The sequence below is a fragment of the Canis lupus genome, chromosome 11, assembly GCF_003254725.2.
Source record: "Canis lupus dingo isolate Sandy chromosome 11, ASM325472v2, whole genome shotgun sequence".
In the NCBI taxonomy this organism is placed as follows: domain Eukaryota; kingdom Metazoa; phylum Chordata; class Mammalia; order Carnivora; family Canidae; genus Canis; species Canis lupus.
The window spans coordinates 40599588-40615927 of record NC_064253.1 but is presented as its reverse complement, the minus strand read 5'-3'; the positions used below and the strand labels follow the sequence as shown (position 1 = coordinate 40615927).

The following is a 16340-nucleotide window of genomic DNA, read 5'->3' as shown; positions in this document are numbered from 1 at the left end:
ACTCAGAGAACTGGACTGAATAAACTTTCCTCCCATGGAAGAGGTAAGAGGCATTTGGGGGTGTAGTAAACTCAGAGACAGCAGATGGGGAGGGTAGGACAGAGATGATGCTCTGGGGACTTCAGCAGGATCCACCAAATGGCTTATACTCTGTGCGACTTCTCCCCACCATTGACTCCAGGCATGGAGTGCAGACACCGGTCTCTATCCAGAACATCTTGGGAGGTGGTTCCTTTCACTAGGAATTGTAAGGGGGCAGGGCGCCGTGGGAAGCAATCCCCTGGAGACCACTCGGTTTCCCTTGTGATTTCTTCAACTTTTTTTTTCTTTCTTTTTTTTTTTTTTTAAAGATTTTATTTATTTTTTTATTTGAGAGAGAAAGCGGAAAAGGGGGAGGGAGAGAGAATCTCAAGCAGACTCCACGCTGAGGGTGAAGCCCAATGCAGGGCTCAATCTCACGACCCAGAGATCATGACCAGAGTCTAAATCAAGAGCTGGATGCTTAACCAACTGACCCACCCAGGTGCCCCTCTTCAACTAATTCTAAATGTTGAAAAAGCCCAGGATCTTGGCAGTCTAATACTGGTGATTTTTTGGGGGGGGCGGGGCGGGAGAGTAAAGGAATGTTATCTAGTACTTGTACAATTAAATAATAAAAGAGTCCCTAACTCCCAAACCAATTGGTCAATCTTAACACCAAAGACAACCAGACATTACACGCCTGCTGATTTGATGCAGAAGGGAGGTTTCCTGCCAAGAATTTGAACCCGGTTCTTATTCAGCCCTCAGAGCTAATGCTGGTTTACAAGTAACCTGTGTTGGCAGCAGGGGAAGACACTAAGTGACACTTAAGGATGCGGTCAGTAAAATCCGAACTGGGGACACCATAGGACAACAAAAGAAAAGGAAAAAAGGAGGTGGCCGAAACATTATCAGCTCATGCGTGTAACGAGTGGAGCCCCTCTGGCACCTTTTTTGAAAAAAACAAACAAGGTCTGTGAGACAACAAGGAAAAGGGGAGCACTGTCTAGACAGCCAAGACTAGGGAAATATTAGGTGATGTGCTTGTTTCTAAAAGAGAGTCCTTATCTATTCAAGTTACAGATTGCAGTGAACTGATAAATGGCAAAGCTGGGAACTGGTAACCTGAGAGTGGATTCTTATTCTGGTTTGCAGATGTTTAAAAACATCCCACAATGAAAAGCTAAGAGCAAGTCTGTGGGCCTGCCTCCCCCTTCTCTCCTGGGTCCCCATACAACATCTGCTTGGGTTGGGAATGATTTTACATGAGCCTAAAGCATCTCAGATGACCTGCTCACCTGTCAATGAACTGATCAATAATGACGATATCGCCAGGCTGAATCTCTTCCCTCAAGGAACCGCAAGCTGTGGTCACTATGACATGTGTACAGCCCTCCTCCTTCAGAGCCCAGATGTTCGCCTGGTAGTTGACATTTGAAGGCATGATGCTGTGCTGTCTCCCGTGCCTGCGAGGAGTGAATGCAGAGGGTGAGTGAACAGGGCACTCAAATACCGGTAAGAAGAGAAAACTAATTTATAGCAGTGCCTTCTAGCCCTTTCCATCAGAGCACTTTTATGGTCACAGAAAGAATGGGCAGAGGCGAGGCTGTAACTAGCCTACTGCAAATACAAACTATTTGGTCTTAAAGTGCAGGCTGCCTTTACGTGGTATGTATTTATGTTCCTATCAAGAGCAGGTAAGAAAAAAAAAAAAAAGAGCAAGTAAGGAAGACATAGACGGTGTCTATCCTCTGGTGCACCCACTCCCCCAGAGTCTGAGGCAGATGGTTTCACAGGAGCCCCAACATGGAAAACAAGAGGTGCCAATGAAGAAAGGTACAAAAGAGAAATAGAAACTCAAATTTCCAGTTGACCTCTCCATTCCTTTGTCTGATCTGATCACCCAAGTAAGTCAATGAAACCTTAAAAATAATTCCCTGCTGTTATGACACTAGCAGGTTTCATCCAAGAACTAGTCGCCTCACATATGACCACTGTTAGTGCCTGAATTGTGTGCCTGTCCCCTCGTGGTTCTTATTTTGAAGTTCCAATCCCCAGTATGCCAGAATGCACCTGTATTTGCAGAGACTCTAGTAAGATAATGAAGTTAAAATGAGGTCATTATGGTAGATCCCAATCCAGTGTCCTTACAAGAAAAGGAGATCTGGATACAGACTTGCACACTGGGAAGAATGTGGGAAGGCACAGGCAGATGGCCATCCGCAAGCCAAAAATAAACACAAAAAAACAAAAAAACACACAAAAAAAGAGGCCTGGAATAGGTCCTTCCCTCCAGGCCCTCAGAAGGCCCATTCTGCTGACACCTTCATCTTGGAATTCTAGCTTCCAGGAACTGTGAACAATCAAATTTCTGTTTTCACCTATTCTGTGCCAGCTCCAGCAAACTAATACAACCACCAATGACTTCCTACCATACTTCAAATAAAATCCAAACGCCTAATGATGGCCCTCATACCACTTGGGTACCAGTGTACTACGCAGCCTCAGCTCTTGACCGTGTTCCTCCCATCCTAAGTCAGCCTTACTGGCCTTCTGGCTCATTCCTGGCCTCTATGCTCATTCCTGCTTCAGTCTCTGGCCGGTTTAGGTCTCGACTCCAACATCACCTCTGCAGAGAAGTGCTTTCCATAACCAGTGGGTCAGAATCACATCACTATCTTCTTTTCTTTCTATCACCTGTTGTTAGCTCAAACTACAGTTCCTTTTCCATGTCTATCTTTCCCACTAGAATTAGCCCCGAGAGGGTAAGGCCCTTATCTCTGCTCCTCGCTGGAATGCAGAACACGACCAGGAGTGCCAGTAAATGGCCAGTCAAGGGAACCCAATTTCTAAAATTATTTTTTTAAAATTCACATGTTAGGTGATACACTTATATATATATTTAAAGATTTTATTTATTTACTCATGAGAGACACACAGAGAGAGGCAGAGACATAGAGAGAGAAGAGGGTTCCCTGTGAGGAGCCCGATGTGCAACTCGACCCCAGGACCATGACCTGAGCCAAAGACAGATACTCAACCACTGAGTGGTGCCCTGATGATACATTATATAAGCAGCATTTCATAGAGTTAAAATTATTCTGGGCCACTTGAGAAACTACCAATAGAAGGGTGAAACGGTCCACCACAAAAAGGCAGTGTCGAGTCCAGGGTCCTTTATGTGTGATAATGCAGAAACAGGCTTTCAAGAAGTAGGTGAACACACAAAAATCTCACTTTCTACACTGATGATTAAGTTTGGGCTTTGGAGTAAAACTGCCTGGGTTCAAGTCTTAGCTTTGCCATTCACTAGTGGTGGGGCCCCCTCATAGCCACTCAGTGCTCTCAGCCTGATTTTTTTCCATCTGTGAAATGGTTAATAATACTACCTGCACATAGGATTGTTTTTTAAAGATTTTTAAAAAATTTTTATTTATTCATGAGACACAGAGAGAGAGAAAGAGAGAGAGAGAGAGAGAGAGAGAGAGAGAGGCAGAGACATAGGCAGAGGGAGAAGCAGGCTCCCTGGAGGGAGTCTGATGTCTGATGTGGGACTCGATCCCAGGACCCCGGGTTCATGACCTGAGCCAAAGGCAGATGCTTAACCACTGAGCCACCCACATGTACCACGTGTTGGATTGTTATTAAACAACCCTTGCTTCATCTCGTATTAATATTGAGAAAAAACTTTTCTGTTCACCAACAGGACTGTGAAAAACATCAGAATGCTCTGTATGTAATTTCAGAGAGGCAGAGCACGTCACGGTTTTTACCGAGCGGACAGATGACCTCTCAGAAGGTGGAGGTCCACGTAAGCCCAGGAAGTGTATGCATCTTCCTAAGGCTAGTCTCCAATACACTAATCGGGATTCTCAATAGAAATTAAAAAATCCAAAGTCGTTAAGAAACATGTGCATCAGAGGGACAGAGTCCACAGTCCAAGGCGATTCCGTTCAATGAGTGGGAGCATAAAAGCCTCACCAGAGGGCCACACCACCAGCTGCTTTCTCCTAGAGCCTAGAAAAAAAATGAATCAATCCTCCAATAAAGGAGGTTGCCTGAAATGGACTCCATGTGACCATCTAAAACTACAATTTAGTTTTACTGGATTCAGCAAAGTCACTTCCATTTCAGAACTGTGGCATGGCAGACAGATTATAGGGTGATCCTGCCACTGCAGGTGGACCTGAGATTTGCTTCTGGCCAATGGGCTCCACCAAAGGTGCTGGGGGTCACCTCCATGATGAGGTTTCCACCTCACCAGCATGCCCTTGAGAGCCCCTCGGGAACCTGGAGGACACCACATGACCAAGAAAGTGAACAAGCCCACAGGAGCTGAAGGCCCCAGGCCTCCAACTGTGAGGATACCCATTCTGTCAGCAAGCAGGTAAGCCTGAATGAGAACCTGGGGCTCCAGGTGAGAACCAGGCCCTGAGTTGACCTTATGGGATCCTGAGCAGAGGAGCCAGTTAAGCTGCACCCACGCTCCTGGTGCTCAGAAAATGCAGGATGCTATGTTGTCAGAAGCTGCTATATGTATGATCATTTGTTCCACAGCAAGAGAAAACTCATACGTGTAAGTCTGACTAAATCCCAACTGTGTGGTAAAAATGATGTGCCCTGCTAGTCTTGTCCAGGAAACAGTGTGGATACCAAAGGGAACCCACTCCTGGTAAACCCGTAACTATTATTCCACAAGGAACAAATGAAGCAGTCCTGAATGAAGAAGTTATCTTGTTACTTAGGAGAAAAACAATAAACAAGGGAAAGCATCTCCCCTCTTGCAGTTAGAACTAAAACCAGAAGCTTTGATTTTAATCAGACTCCTTCCATGGCTCACTGAGTATGCTGACCACTTTTCCAGCCTAAGGGGGGGTGGGGGAGTGGGTGAGATCTCTGACCTCCAAAGTCACTACAGTTTGCTCCCAAACTGTGAGTGGGGTATAAAAGTGCCCTAGATGCTCTGGCTCTAACACCAGATACTCACACACCCACACCATTACACTCTCCAGAATTTCATCCCTCCGATAGCAGCAACATTCAAAAAGCTTAAAAGTATCTTACCTTGCAAGGAGGACACAATCGACATTCTTGATCTTCCCCAAAATTAAGGCATCAGAAGGCTTGAACATAAGGGAAAATGGTTACAACCTAAGACTTGAAAACATTCACAGGACAACTTAAAAACCATCATTTCAGTTGTTTGACCACAACAGGATTCATGGAAACTTGGAAGATCCACTGGAAGGAAGGAAGAGTCCAGATTTCACCAACTTAATCACTCAATAAGGAATGCTTACTGAGCCCTCTTTAAGCACAGAGGTGCATGGGACTGGGAGGGTTGTCTTGGGTGCATGAACAGATACTACCTAGTATGATCTATTTGGAGCAAGCACCCCGGGGGACTCTGATGTCACACTGCTCAAATACAGATGTGTCAACGGTATTTGGTAGCTATGAGAACAGATGTGCAAGTGACAGGCAATAAGGAGGCCACTGTCACAGAATTTAAGAACTCAGCATTGGAACCGCTTGTCGTGTTAACCAAGTCTAAGGCTGCCACAGGATACCCTGAGGCAAGGAAGGGGATGGCCATGGGATGACTTAAGGTAAGGGAGGGGGTGGCCATGGGATGGCCTGAAGTAAGGGAGGGGAAGGTCCTGAAAACTGGAGAGGGTTAACCAAACATGAGGCCATGAGATGAGCTAAGCTGAGAGCAGGTCCTAGAGAACATGAGGTCTGAGGACCTGGCTGGAAAGAAGGGTTGGGTTGGGCTGCCAGATGCAGGGATCCTCACAGGAGGACCAGAAGAGCTGCTGTGTTTGGAAGCAGCACTATGGAATTAGAAGGTAGACACCTCATCCTGATGGATGACACAGGAGCTAGGAGAACAGCATCATTTTAACAGAAAAGGGAGAGTGTGTGATTTTTAGTTCAGTTATGCCACTGCTTTCTGGATCCTCAGGAAATCCCCGCCTTGGGCTAGGGCTTACTAAAAAAGGGCTACTTTGCATTATTTATTTCTGTTTGCCATCAGTCTGTCTAATGAGCGTGGAAGACATAGAAGCAAATGAGGAGCTAATGTGAATGCAGAGATCTGAAGAAGTAGTTGCTATCTCTGAAATGAGAATCTGGTTTCTAGAGATAAAAATTATAAAGTCCTATGTGCATGTTCATAATCTGTGAAGTCTAAGGCATTCTTAGGAACACTGTCTCAGCTGTTAGGACCCAAGGACAGGGCCAGTGACCCCTCTCACCCTGGGGCAGACAGCTCTGTGCTTCCAAGATGAAGGTAATTAAAACAATTTTTTTGTGAACTTAAAAATCAAGCCAGCAAGAAGAAGGAAAAAGCTGGTATGTCTCCACTAAATGGATATTAACCTTGCCAAATGGAGTATCCACATATTTTTCAGTTCTTCCTTCTAAGATTTCTGGATCATCCAGGCCTGTTCCACCAATTATCCCAATCTAAAGGAGACAATAAAAAGACAACAGATTTGATCATTTTTCATTAGAAACAAAATTATTGCAAGCAAACTCACTATATATATATACTCTTCTCCATTCCTAAGCCCCAGTTGCTTTTAAAAAAAATTAGTTTCAGAGATAGAATTTAGTGATCTATCAGATGCATGTAACACCCAGTGCTCATTACATCAAGTACTCTCCTTAATGCCCATCACCCAGTTACCCCACACCCCACACCTCTCCTCTATCAACCCTCAGTTTGTTTCCTAGAGTTGAGCATCTCTTAGTTTGCCTCCCTCTCTATTGTCGTCTTATTTTTCCTCCCCTTCCCCTATGTTCATCGTTTTTATTTCTTAAATTCCACGTGGGTGGAATCATATGGTATTTGTCTTTCTCTGACTTATTTCACTTAGCATAATACCCTCTAGTTCCATCCACGTTGTTGCAGATGGCAAGATTTCAATCTTTCTGATGGCTAATATTCCATTGTACATATACACCACATCTTCTTTATCCATTCACCTGCTGATGGACATCTGGGCTCTTTCCATAGTTTGGCTATTGTGGACATTGCTGCTGTAAACATTGGGGGGCAGGCGCCCCTTCGAATCACTATGTTTGTATCCTTTGGACAAACACCTAGTAGTGCAATTGCTGGGTGGTAGGGTAGTTCTTTTTTTAACTTTTTGAGGAATCTCCATACTATTTTCCAGAGTGGTCCACCAGTTTGCATTCCCACCAACAGTGTAAAAAGGTTCCCTTTCCTCTGCATTCTCACCAACATCTATTGTTTCCTGAGTTGTTAATTTTAGCCATTCTGACCAGTGTGAGGTGGAATTTCATCATGGTTTTGTTTTGTATTTCCCTGATGCCGAGTGATGTTGAGCATTCTTTTGTGTGTCTGTTGGCCTTTGGTAGGTCTTCTTTGGAGAAATGTCGGTTCATGTCTTCTGCTCATTTCTTGACTGGATTGTTTGCCTTTTGGGTGTTGAGTTTGATAAGTTCTTTATAGATTTGGATACTAGCCCTTTATCTGATAAGACATTTGCAAATATAGTCTCCCATTCTGTAGGTTGTCTTACAGTTTTGTTGACAGTTTCCTTTGCTGGGCAGAAGCATTTATCCTGATGAAGTCCCAATAGTTCATTTTTGCTTTTGTTTCCCTTGCCTTTGGAGACGTGTCTAGCAATAAGTTGCTGTGGCTGAGGTCAAAGAGGTTGCTGCCTGTGTTCTCCTCTAGGATTTTGATGGATTCCTGTCTCACATTTAGGTCTTCAATCCATTTTGAGTCAATTTTTGCACATGGGGTGAGGAAATGGTCCATTTTCATTCTTCTGCATGTGGCTGGCCAATTTTCCCAACATCATTTGTGGAAGAGACTGTCTTTTTTCCCATGGGATATTCTTTCCTGCTTTGTCAAAGATGAGTTAACCATAGAGTTGAGGGTCCATTTCTGGATTCTCTGTTCTGTTCCATTGGTCTATGTGTCTGTTTTTTGTGCCAGTACCATACTGTCTTGATGATCAAGCTTTTTAACATAGCATGAAGTCAGGCATTGTGATGCCCCCAGCTTTTTCTTTTTCAATATTCCTTTGGCTATTTGGGGTCTTTTCATACAAATTTTAGGATTGCTTGTTCCAGCTCTGTGAAAAATGCTGATGGTATTTTGATGGGGATTGCATTGAATGTATAGACTGCTCTGAGTAGCATAGACATTTTAGCAATATTTGTTCTTCTAACCCCTGAGCATAGAATGTTTTTCCATTTCTTTGTGTCTTCCTCAATTTCTTTCATCAGTGTTCTAATGTTCAGGGTACAGATCCTTTACTTCTTTGGTCTTATTCCTACATATCTCATGGGTTTTGGTGCAGTTGTAGATGGGATCAATTCCCTGATTTCTCTTTCTTCTGCCTCACTGGCAGTGTACAGAAATGCAACTGGCTTCTGTGTGTTGATTTTATATCCTGCCACTTTGCTGAATTCCTGTATCTGTTCTAGCAATGTTGGGGTGGAGTTTTTTGGGCTTTCTATATGGAGTATCATCTATGAAGAAGAGTGAGAGTTTGACTTCTTTGCCAATCTGGGTGCCTTTTATTTCTTTTTGTTGTCTGACTGCTGAGGCTAGGACTTCTAGTACTATGTTGAATAGCAGTGGTGAGAGTGGACACCTCTCTCGCATTCCTGATCTTAGGGGAAAGGCTCTGGGTTTTTCCCCCATTGAGAATGATATTCGCTGTGGGCTTTTTCATAGATAGCTTTTAAGATATTGAGGAATGTTCCCTCTATCCCTACCCTACAAGGAGGGGGGGTCTGGTGCTTGCTGGGCCCTACTTGGAGAGCAGTCACCCAACCACAAAGCAGTCAGGACTGTGCCACGGTTAGTGCTTTATGCCCTCCCAGAGCCGAGATCCCACCTCTGGGCTCGCTGACGGCAGCCGGCTGCCCCTGGTCTTCCTGTGACCTGTGCACTGTCCCACCTAGGATTCAGCCCTGTGCCACCCCAGTGCCTTTCAGCAGGGATGTCCCTCAGCACAGCAGAATCCTTGAGGTTCCCATCTCGGGCTCTGCTGCTCTGTCGCTCCCTAGTGCCGGCTGCCAGAGGCTCCCTCCCCAGAAGGTATTCTCCAACATATCACCCCAGATGCATGTCTCCACACTTCCTACCTTCCAAAAAGTGGTCACTTTTCTATTTGTAGAATTGCACCATTTCTTTTCTCAGATCTCGGAGTGATTTCACAGGTGTTCAGAATGATGTGATAGCAATCTAGCTGAATTCCTGGGACCAGGCAAACTTAGGGTCCCCTACTCCTCTGTCATCCTAACTCCTCTCAGCCCCAGTCCTTTTTAAAAACTGCACATTATTGAAAAACAATCACCCATTCAATAAATATTTGAGGGCCTTCCATACTCCAGAAATAACCAAAACAGGGGTCATGTTTAGGACATTTATTGCTGACTCTGAAAATTAACAAATTAGCACAGAAAGATACTTTAGCTAGCTTAAGTTAGAAAACCAAACCTAGGGGCACCTGGGTGGCTAAGTGGCTGAGTGTCTGCCTTTGGTTCAGGTTGTGATCCCAGGGTCCTGGGATTGAGTCCTGAGCCAGGCTCTCTGCTCTGCCTCTCTCTGTCTCTCATGAGTAAATAAATAAAATCTTAAAAAAAAAAAAAAAACCCAAGAAATACATGTGTGGATGCAGACAGTACTTTCTAATGAATTTTATTTTGTCTTCTAAATGGGTTATGAAATAAGGAATGTTCAAAAGACTTCCAGGACAGAAAATATTCTATATACCAAGTTGGTAATGTTTCCTCCTCATTATACCATTTGATAAAGAAACAAGAAAGATTCTCTTTCCTATGCCACTAAAATCACAGAACTGTAAGAGATCATGAATAAGAGTCTGGAAAAGCAGAAAGTTAGCCTCATGTATATTTATAAAATCAAACCATCCCTCTTATATAGTCAATATGAATAATGCAAAGGTAGCTCTGAATTTTTTTTAAATTTCAAGTGTTGTATTGCATTTTGCAGAGATGAACTTAACAGCTATCTTCGAGGGCTAATGGGAGTTACAGGAATCTGGTACTGTGGGCAGCCCCGGTGACCCAGTGGTTTGGTGCTGCCTTCGGCCCAGGGTGTGATCCTGGAGACCTGGGATCGAGTCCCACATCGGGCTCCCTGCATGGAGCCTGCTTCTCCCTCTGCCTGTGTCTCTGCCTCTCTCTCTCTGTGTCTGCCATGAATAAATAAATAAAATCTTAAAAAAAAAAATTAAAAAAAAAAAAGGAATCTGGTACTGCAACTCCAGGGTTAATCTAATTTGATGACTAATAAACACAAACAGGAACAGTTACAAAGACAACTAAATATTAACTGAAGTGTTGACTAAAAATTAAGTGACTGAAATCATTAAAGCTTCTCTGGGTTGATAATTCCTAAAGGAAAAATAATTTTTAAATTATCAGTGACAGGTTAGAGAGAGGACACTTTTACTAAAAACTGAATGGAAAGTGACTGAGCATTATTTTTTTTTTTCAGTGAAAAGCTTTAAGCCTATTTTCGCTTGAGTAAAATTTCTACTAAATGAAAAACACAGCTCCTTGAGAAAGAAAAAAAAAAATCCCAGAATTAAGAATTCACTGAACATTTGAATAATTTTCAGATCAGGTTATACAAGTTGACTTTATAGTAATATATGGGGAAATGGTGATCTCTCTGGCTCCCAGTTTTCTGGAAACAAAACAAAACCATAGGGGCAATTTAGTGAGATTTTACTGAAGAACTGCTAGTTACGTGATTCAGAACTTGGAAGTGTCCCCACAACTTCCTAAAGTTGGCTAAACTAGCTTTTGAAGTTGGTGCCACCTTGTGGTAGGTTGTTGAAACCACAGCAGGTTACACATTCTGTGCCAACCCCACATCTCTCTCCTACCTTGCTACCTCATTAACATCCTAAGACTAACCAATATTCCAGTTTTCCCATCAACAGAAGTGTTCATTTAAGTCAGTACACTTAAATCATGCCAATGCACTAGAAAAAAAAAACTTTAAATAGGTTTTATAGAATCTTAATCCTTCCTCTAACTGGCTACTCCATTTTATCCTTCATTTCATACATCCGCGAAGCACCCCAGATCATGGGGTGGTGGGGACCCAATAAGCTGCCCAGCCTGTGTCCTCACCCCAGGTCACAAAACTGAACTGCTGACTCTGAAATTATACTCAGCAGTTGGGGGATTCTGTTGCTCTTGAAAATTTCTGCCTTTTTTCTCCCCTCTTTTTTTTTTTTTTAAAGATTTTATTTATTTATTCATAGAGACACAGAGGGAGAATGAGAGGCAGAGACACAGGCAGAGGGAGAAGCAGGCTCCATGCAGAGAGCCCGACGCGGGACTCGATCCAGGGTCTCCAGGATCACGCCCTGGGCTGCAGGAGGCACTAAACCGCTGCGCCACCAGGGCTGCCCTCTCTCCTCTTTTTAGAGGTTTCTTACCACTTTGACTTGGCTCTTTCTGGAGGTCCCCTGGGCCATGGCATCTCATATTCTGGATTCAACACTGGAGTCTCAGGCTTGCACATACAAAACAAAACTGACTGTGGTGAAACCACCTCTCGGTTTGGGGCAAGCTAGCCCAGCATCACAGCAGTGACTAAGAAACACCCACCAGAGAGGTCCTGCCAAAGTTCAGCACCCTTAAGCCCGAGAGGTCAGCAGCCTCAAGCTTCAGTCCACAGCTCCCAGGCTGCATGACTGCATTAGGAAGCCCTGGAAGAGAAACATGTACTGGCCATGAAAGCAAGACCTGCTACTGCTCCCCAGAAACGCTGGGATGGGGTCTCTGGCGCTGGAATGATCTGTAGGTGAGCGTGTCCAGTCACCCAACAGGCTCCAGTTGTTTACAGACAGTCGTATCTTGCAAGGTACACAGGACAATATAGCCACACCGGGAAATGGTCCACTAACCATCTTCCTGCAGCAGAGGGAGGATCTCAGCGCCAGGATGGGGCAATGTCGCCACCTGCTGGCCCCACAGCAAAGGATAACCAGCATGGAACTCCCAGGCCTGGAGCCTCTGAATCCAACAGCTGACTCTGTACCTGCCTCAGTGATAAAGTCACTGTGTCTGAGTACTGAGATGTGCCAGGCACTGTGCCCAGTGCCCCAGCCACCTTACCTCATCTGATCTTCACAACCACTCCATAAGATATGCCTTACAGTATTATACTCATTTTCCCAAAGACAAAAGAAAAGTATCAAATTAAGAAACTCCTAACAAATTGTCAGAAGCAAAGCTGGAATAGGAGTGGTTTTTCACGCTCAACTGCGATGATTTACTGTCTCTTGATACCCCCTGGAGTCCTTTATATCATACCCCTTTAGGAAAGTCGTATTCTCTCCATGTACTGAGGAATCTGATGCTCAGAGAGGTCAAGTTCTGGGCCAAGGTCACAGGGTAAGTATAGAAACAATGACCCTGGGCAATGACACTTCCAAAGGGAGGGGCCTCTCCATCAGTGACCTCATCCACATTCAGGAAGCAAGGACAAGACCTTACTAGGCCTCCTGAGCCAAAAGCATCAGTCCTTAGTCCAGGTAGTCCCAGGCTGCCTAGAAATATATTTGAGGACTGGGATGGAATTTCTGGGCCAGTCCTACTCAGCTGGGACTTCTTTACACAAGATAAGGTTCTGAAATAGAGAACCCTTGGTCAATCATGGTCATTGCCAACTTTTAACAGCTACGGGTTCATCCCATACTTTCCCACAGCAGGCCACTGCATCATTTTCCTTTAAAAAAAAGAGGGTTTGACTTCCTCCCTTAGAGTGCAAAAGCCTTTTATCTGAATGTTGGCCAGAATGGTTATTTCCAGCAATGCTGAAAGGGCTCATACGAACCCCTACCCTGTGTCTATTTCCCCTAGGACCTGGACCCAGGAAATTACACATATACTACTTGGTTTCAAGAACCACTCACCATCACGTTGAGGCCTAGATACATTACCTTAAAGAAACCAGCACTGCATGACGGCATTCTTAAAACACCTAAGCCCAAGCAATTCGGACTAACTCCTGCTAGGGAGCTGGGCTGCCTCTGAGTGCTTCAAATTCATGATGAGGTGAGAGGACCAGAGCTCAAGCTGGCAGCTATCCCTGATCTGAGCACTTCAGTCCTTCAGCTCTGGTTGCCACTGACATATCTGGCAGGCGCAACAGACAGAAGTTCTCCATTTATTAAGACAACCTGGCTTTGAGCCTCCCAGGGCCTTGTAAAATCCTGAAAGGCCAGCTGTATGGAGAGAGAGTGGCCAAATGTCTCAGTCTGGATGGCCTGTTTAAAACCTGCAATATGGTCCACAGAGATGGCTGGGGCTCTATCTTGGATCTGATGCTCCTCTCTAAGCCACCCTTGTAGGCATTGGTCATGGTGAACTGGCTCAAATTTATATGTTGAAGTCCTAACGCCCATACCTCAGTATGTAACTATTTTTGGAAAAAGATCTTTGATGAGATCATTGAGGTTGAATGAAGTCATGGGGAGGGCCCTAATCTACTATGACTGTTGTCCCTATAAAGCAAGATTAGGACACAAGCACACACCGAGGAAGACCGTGTGAAGCACAGGACGAAGCTGGCCGTCTGTAAGCCAAGGAGAGAGGCCTCTAAAGCAACCAACCCTGCTGACACCTTGATCTTGGCCTTCCAGCCCTCAGGCTATGAAGAAAGCCATCCAGTTTTTGGTACTTTGTTATGGCAGCCTGGCAAACTAATACAGTAAAGCAACATTTTGGTCAGAGACAATCTTATGACACAGAACATCCATCATTTTTACTTAACCAATCTCCTCCTACAAAGTCAGGATGCTATTCTAATGGGTAGACACACCCTCTTGAAGATATAGTTTACCTCTTGAAATGGCCCATTTTTTTTTTTTTTTTGAGAAGTATTTTCCTCAATGTTTATTGTATTCTATAGAGCTCCCTCCTACTTGTGGGACAACAGCAGGAATCCTCCTGGTGCCCCCACCCGGTGAGTTCCTCAATACAAGAATCCCACGGGGAGTTTTCAATACCAAAGCTCAGGTCCAAAATTCTAGAGACTCTTTTTAATCGGGAAAGGAAAAGTCTGTTTTCTTAAAACTCCACAGGTAGTTCTAATGTGCAGGCAGCACTGAGCACCTCACTCTAGGGCCCAGACCAGGAATTTCCAAAATCTGGGCTCACTGAAGGTCACTGTCTGTGACTATCTGTGTCCTAATTCCCAGAACCTGTGAACGTCACCTTACCTGATTAAATCAAAAGTTTTGAGATAGGGAGATTATCCTGGATTATCTGGTAGGACCTAAATGTGATCATAAGCGCCCCTGTAAGATGGTCCAATGAGGAAGAAGGCAACATGATGCCAAAAATGCTGGTGACTTTTAGAAGATGGAAAAGGAAGGAAACAGACTCTCCCTTGGATCTCCCAAGAGAAGCTGCCCAGATTCTAGCAGGACTCACTCTGTACTTCTAACCTCCAGAACTGTGAGAGAATGCATTTGCACAGTTTTAAGCCATCCAGGCTGTGGTGACTGTTATAGCAGCCACAGAAAACTAGTACATCACGAATCACCTGGCGAGCTTGTTAAAAATGAAGATGCCTGGGTCTTCCAAGCTCTCTGGGTCACCACTTGTCACATTTTTGAGGGCATCTGAATATACTGAAGCTCTTCATTTTTTTTTAAAGATTTTATTTATTTATTCATGAGAGACACAGAGAGAGAGAGGCAGAGGCACAGGCAGAGGGAGAAGCAGGCTCCATGCAGGGAGCCTGACGTGGGACTTGATCCCGGGTCTCCAGGATCACACCCTGGGCTGCAGGCGGCGCTAAACCTCTGCGCCACCAGGGCTGCCCTATACTGAAGCTTTTCAAAACCCAGATTGCGGGGCCCCCAACCCAGTGCTTCTGATTCAGCAGGACTGGGACAGGGCCTAATAAGGTGCATTTCTAACAAATCCCCCGGCAGGTGCGGATGCCTCACACACTTTGAGAATCACTACTTTAGATGCTTCTGAGGCACAGACTAGAATACCATGATCACAATCACAGTGAAGGATGAAGGTCCACTGCACACAAAAATTTCTATCACCTGTTTGCTCATCTGTACAGAAACGGTCAGATTCTTCCTTAATCCGCAGAATTATGAGAATCCAATGAAATAACGCATTAGTACCCGTCATTATTTCTGTCTATCCCCCCATCTCCAACAGAAACAAAATAAAAAACATCCCTGCAAGCAACAACAAAAGTCTCCTTATCTCTTGGTCTTTCTCTGCTGGTCAGGATACAAAGTGGGCTCTCATACCTCTCCTCACCAGTCTCTGTATCAGGGATCTGGCCCAGGTCCCTCAACCGAGTGTGTACTGGCTCTCCCGGAAGTGTGTGGAAACCCAAGGGGACATTTTTGGCTGCCACGAAGACTGGGGCATTTTGTGGTGAGGCGTCCAAGATGCGCTATAGGTCTTGCAATGCTCAGAACAGTCCTACAAAAGGAGGGACTGTCCTACCCAAAATGTCACTGTGGACTAAACAAAAACATGAAGGCTAGCTGGTTCTTTGGCTTCCAACTGGGACTTGAGGGTTGTTCCTTGGTTTCTGAGAGTCACTTAGGGACTTTCAGTCCGAAGGCTTTGGCCAGCTATAATCAGGGAGCCAAAAGGAGAGCTTAAAAGGTCTGTCGTCCCAGTCTAGACTCCATGACTTGTCTGTCTCTCAATGCAGTTTTACTGTAGGCCACTACCCACTTATGATAGGACTACATCCCCACCTTGTCCTGAGAACCATGATTAATAAGGCTTATTTTTAACCCTCCAGAACAAAGGCTGGGCAGCTGCCTGGGGGAGCCATAGCCCATTGAAAGAGCCCTTTAGAATGTTCTGTCTGGGTGCCAAAGACCGGTTCATCCCTCTGCATGGTCATGCATACCACCTGCCCATGTCTGACGCTGGAGGATCATGTCTCCCTGAGGTCCTCCCAGACAACAGCTGTCATGAATAACATGGGCAAGTGTCCATGGGGGGGGCAGGGGGGGGCGGGGCGGGGACAGGTGGCATGATCTCCCTACTTACATAATAAAATGGGGCCCAAAGACCCCATGTTAGATTTCAGAACTGCCTCACAGCATCTAGTTGGTGGAACACCAGTTTCTAGGCCCAATTCTCGATCTAGGTCCACCTGTGTAGCTCCGAACACCTTGGTCAACCTCTCTGGGACTCAGCTTTATGTCCACCAAAAGGGGTCTGTGTGGCTATATGGTCTTAAGAAATGTTCCAGTTCCGCAGTCTATGATCAGAGGATAGGGTATGGTTTT

General features: G+C 44.9%; 1 protein-coding gene and 1 long non-coding RNA gene across 4 annotated transcripts in view; one reads left to right on the top strand and one right to left on the bottom strand.

The window, feature by feature from the left end:
- LOC112649861 (methylthioadenosine phosphorylase) overlaps nucleotides 1-16340 on the bottom strand; it is a 114026-nt gene that overhangs the window by 94954 nt on the left and 2732 nt on the right. For all 3 annotated transcript variants that reach the window (XM_049116188.1, XM_025432361.3, XM_025432362.3), the window contains exons 2-4: nucleotides 6403-6489; nucleotides 5086-5144; nucleotides 1320-1487 (exon numbers count right to left, since the gene is read on the bottom strand). In XM_049116188.1, coding sequence (XP_048972145.1) covers nucleotides 1320-1487; nucleotides 5086-5144; nucleotides 6403-6489 — 314 coding nt within the window. The remainder of the gene's footprint in view (nucleotides 1-1319; nucleotides 1488-5085; nucleotides 5145-6402; nucleotides 6490-16340) is intronic.
- On the top strand, nucleotides 1376-15381 carry LOC125756059 (uncharacterized). Its single transcript, XR_007414037.1, has 3 exons — nucleotides 1376-1509; nucleotides 3728-4408; nucleotides 11310-15381. It is a non-coding gene; the product is annotated as an uncharacterized LOC125756059 (long non-coding RNA).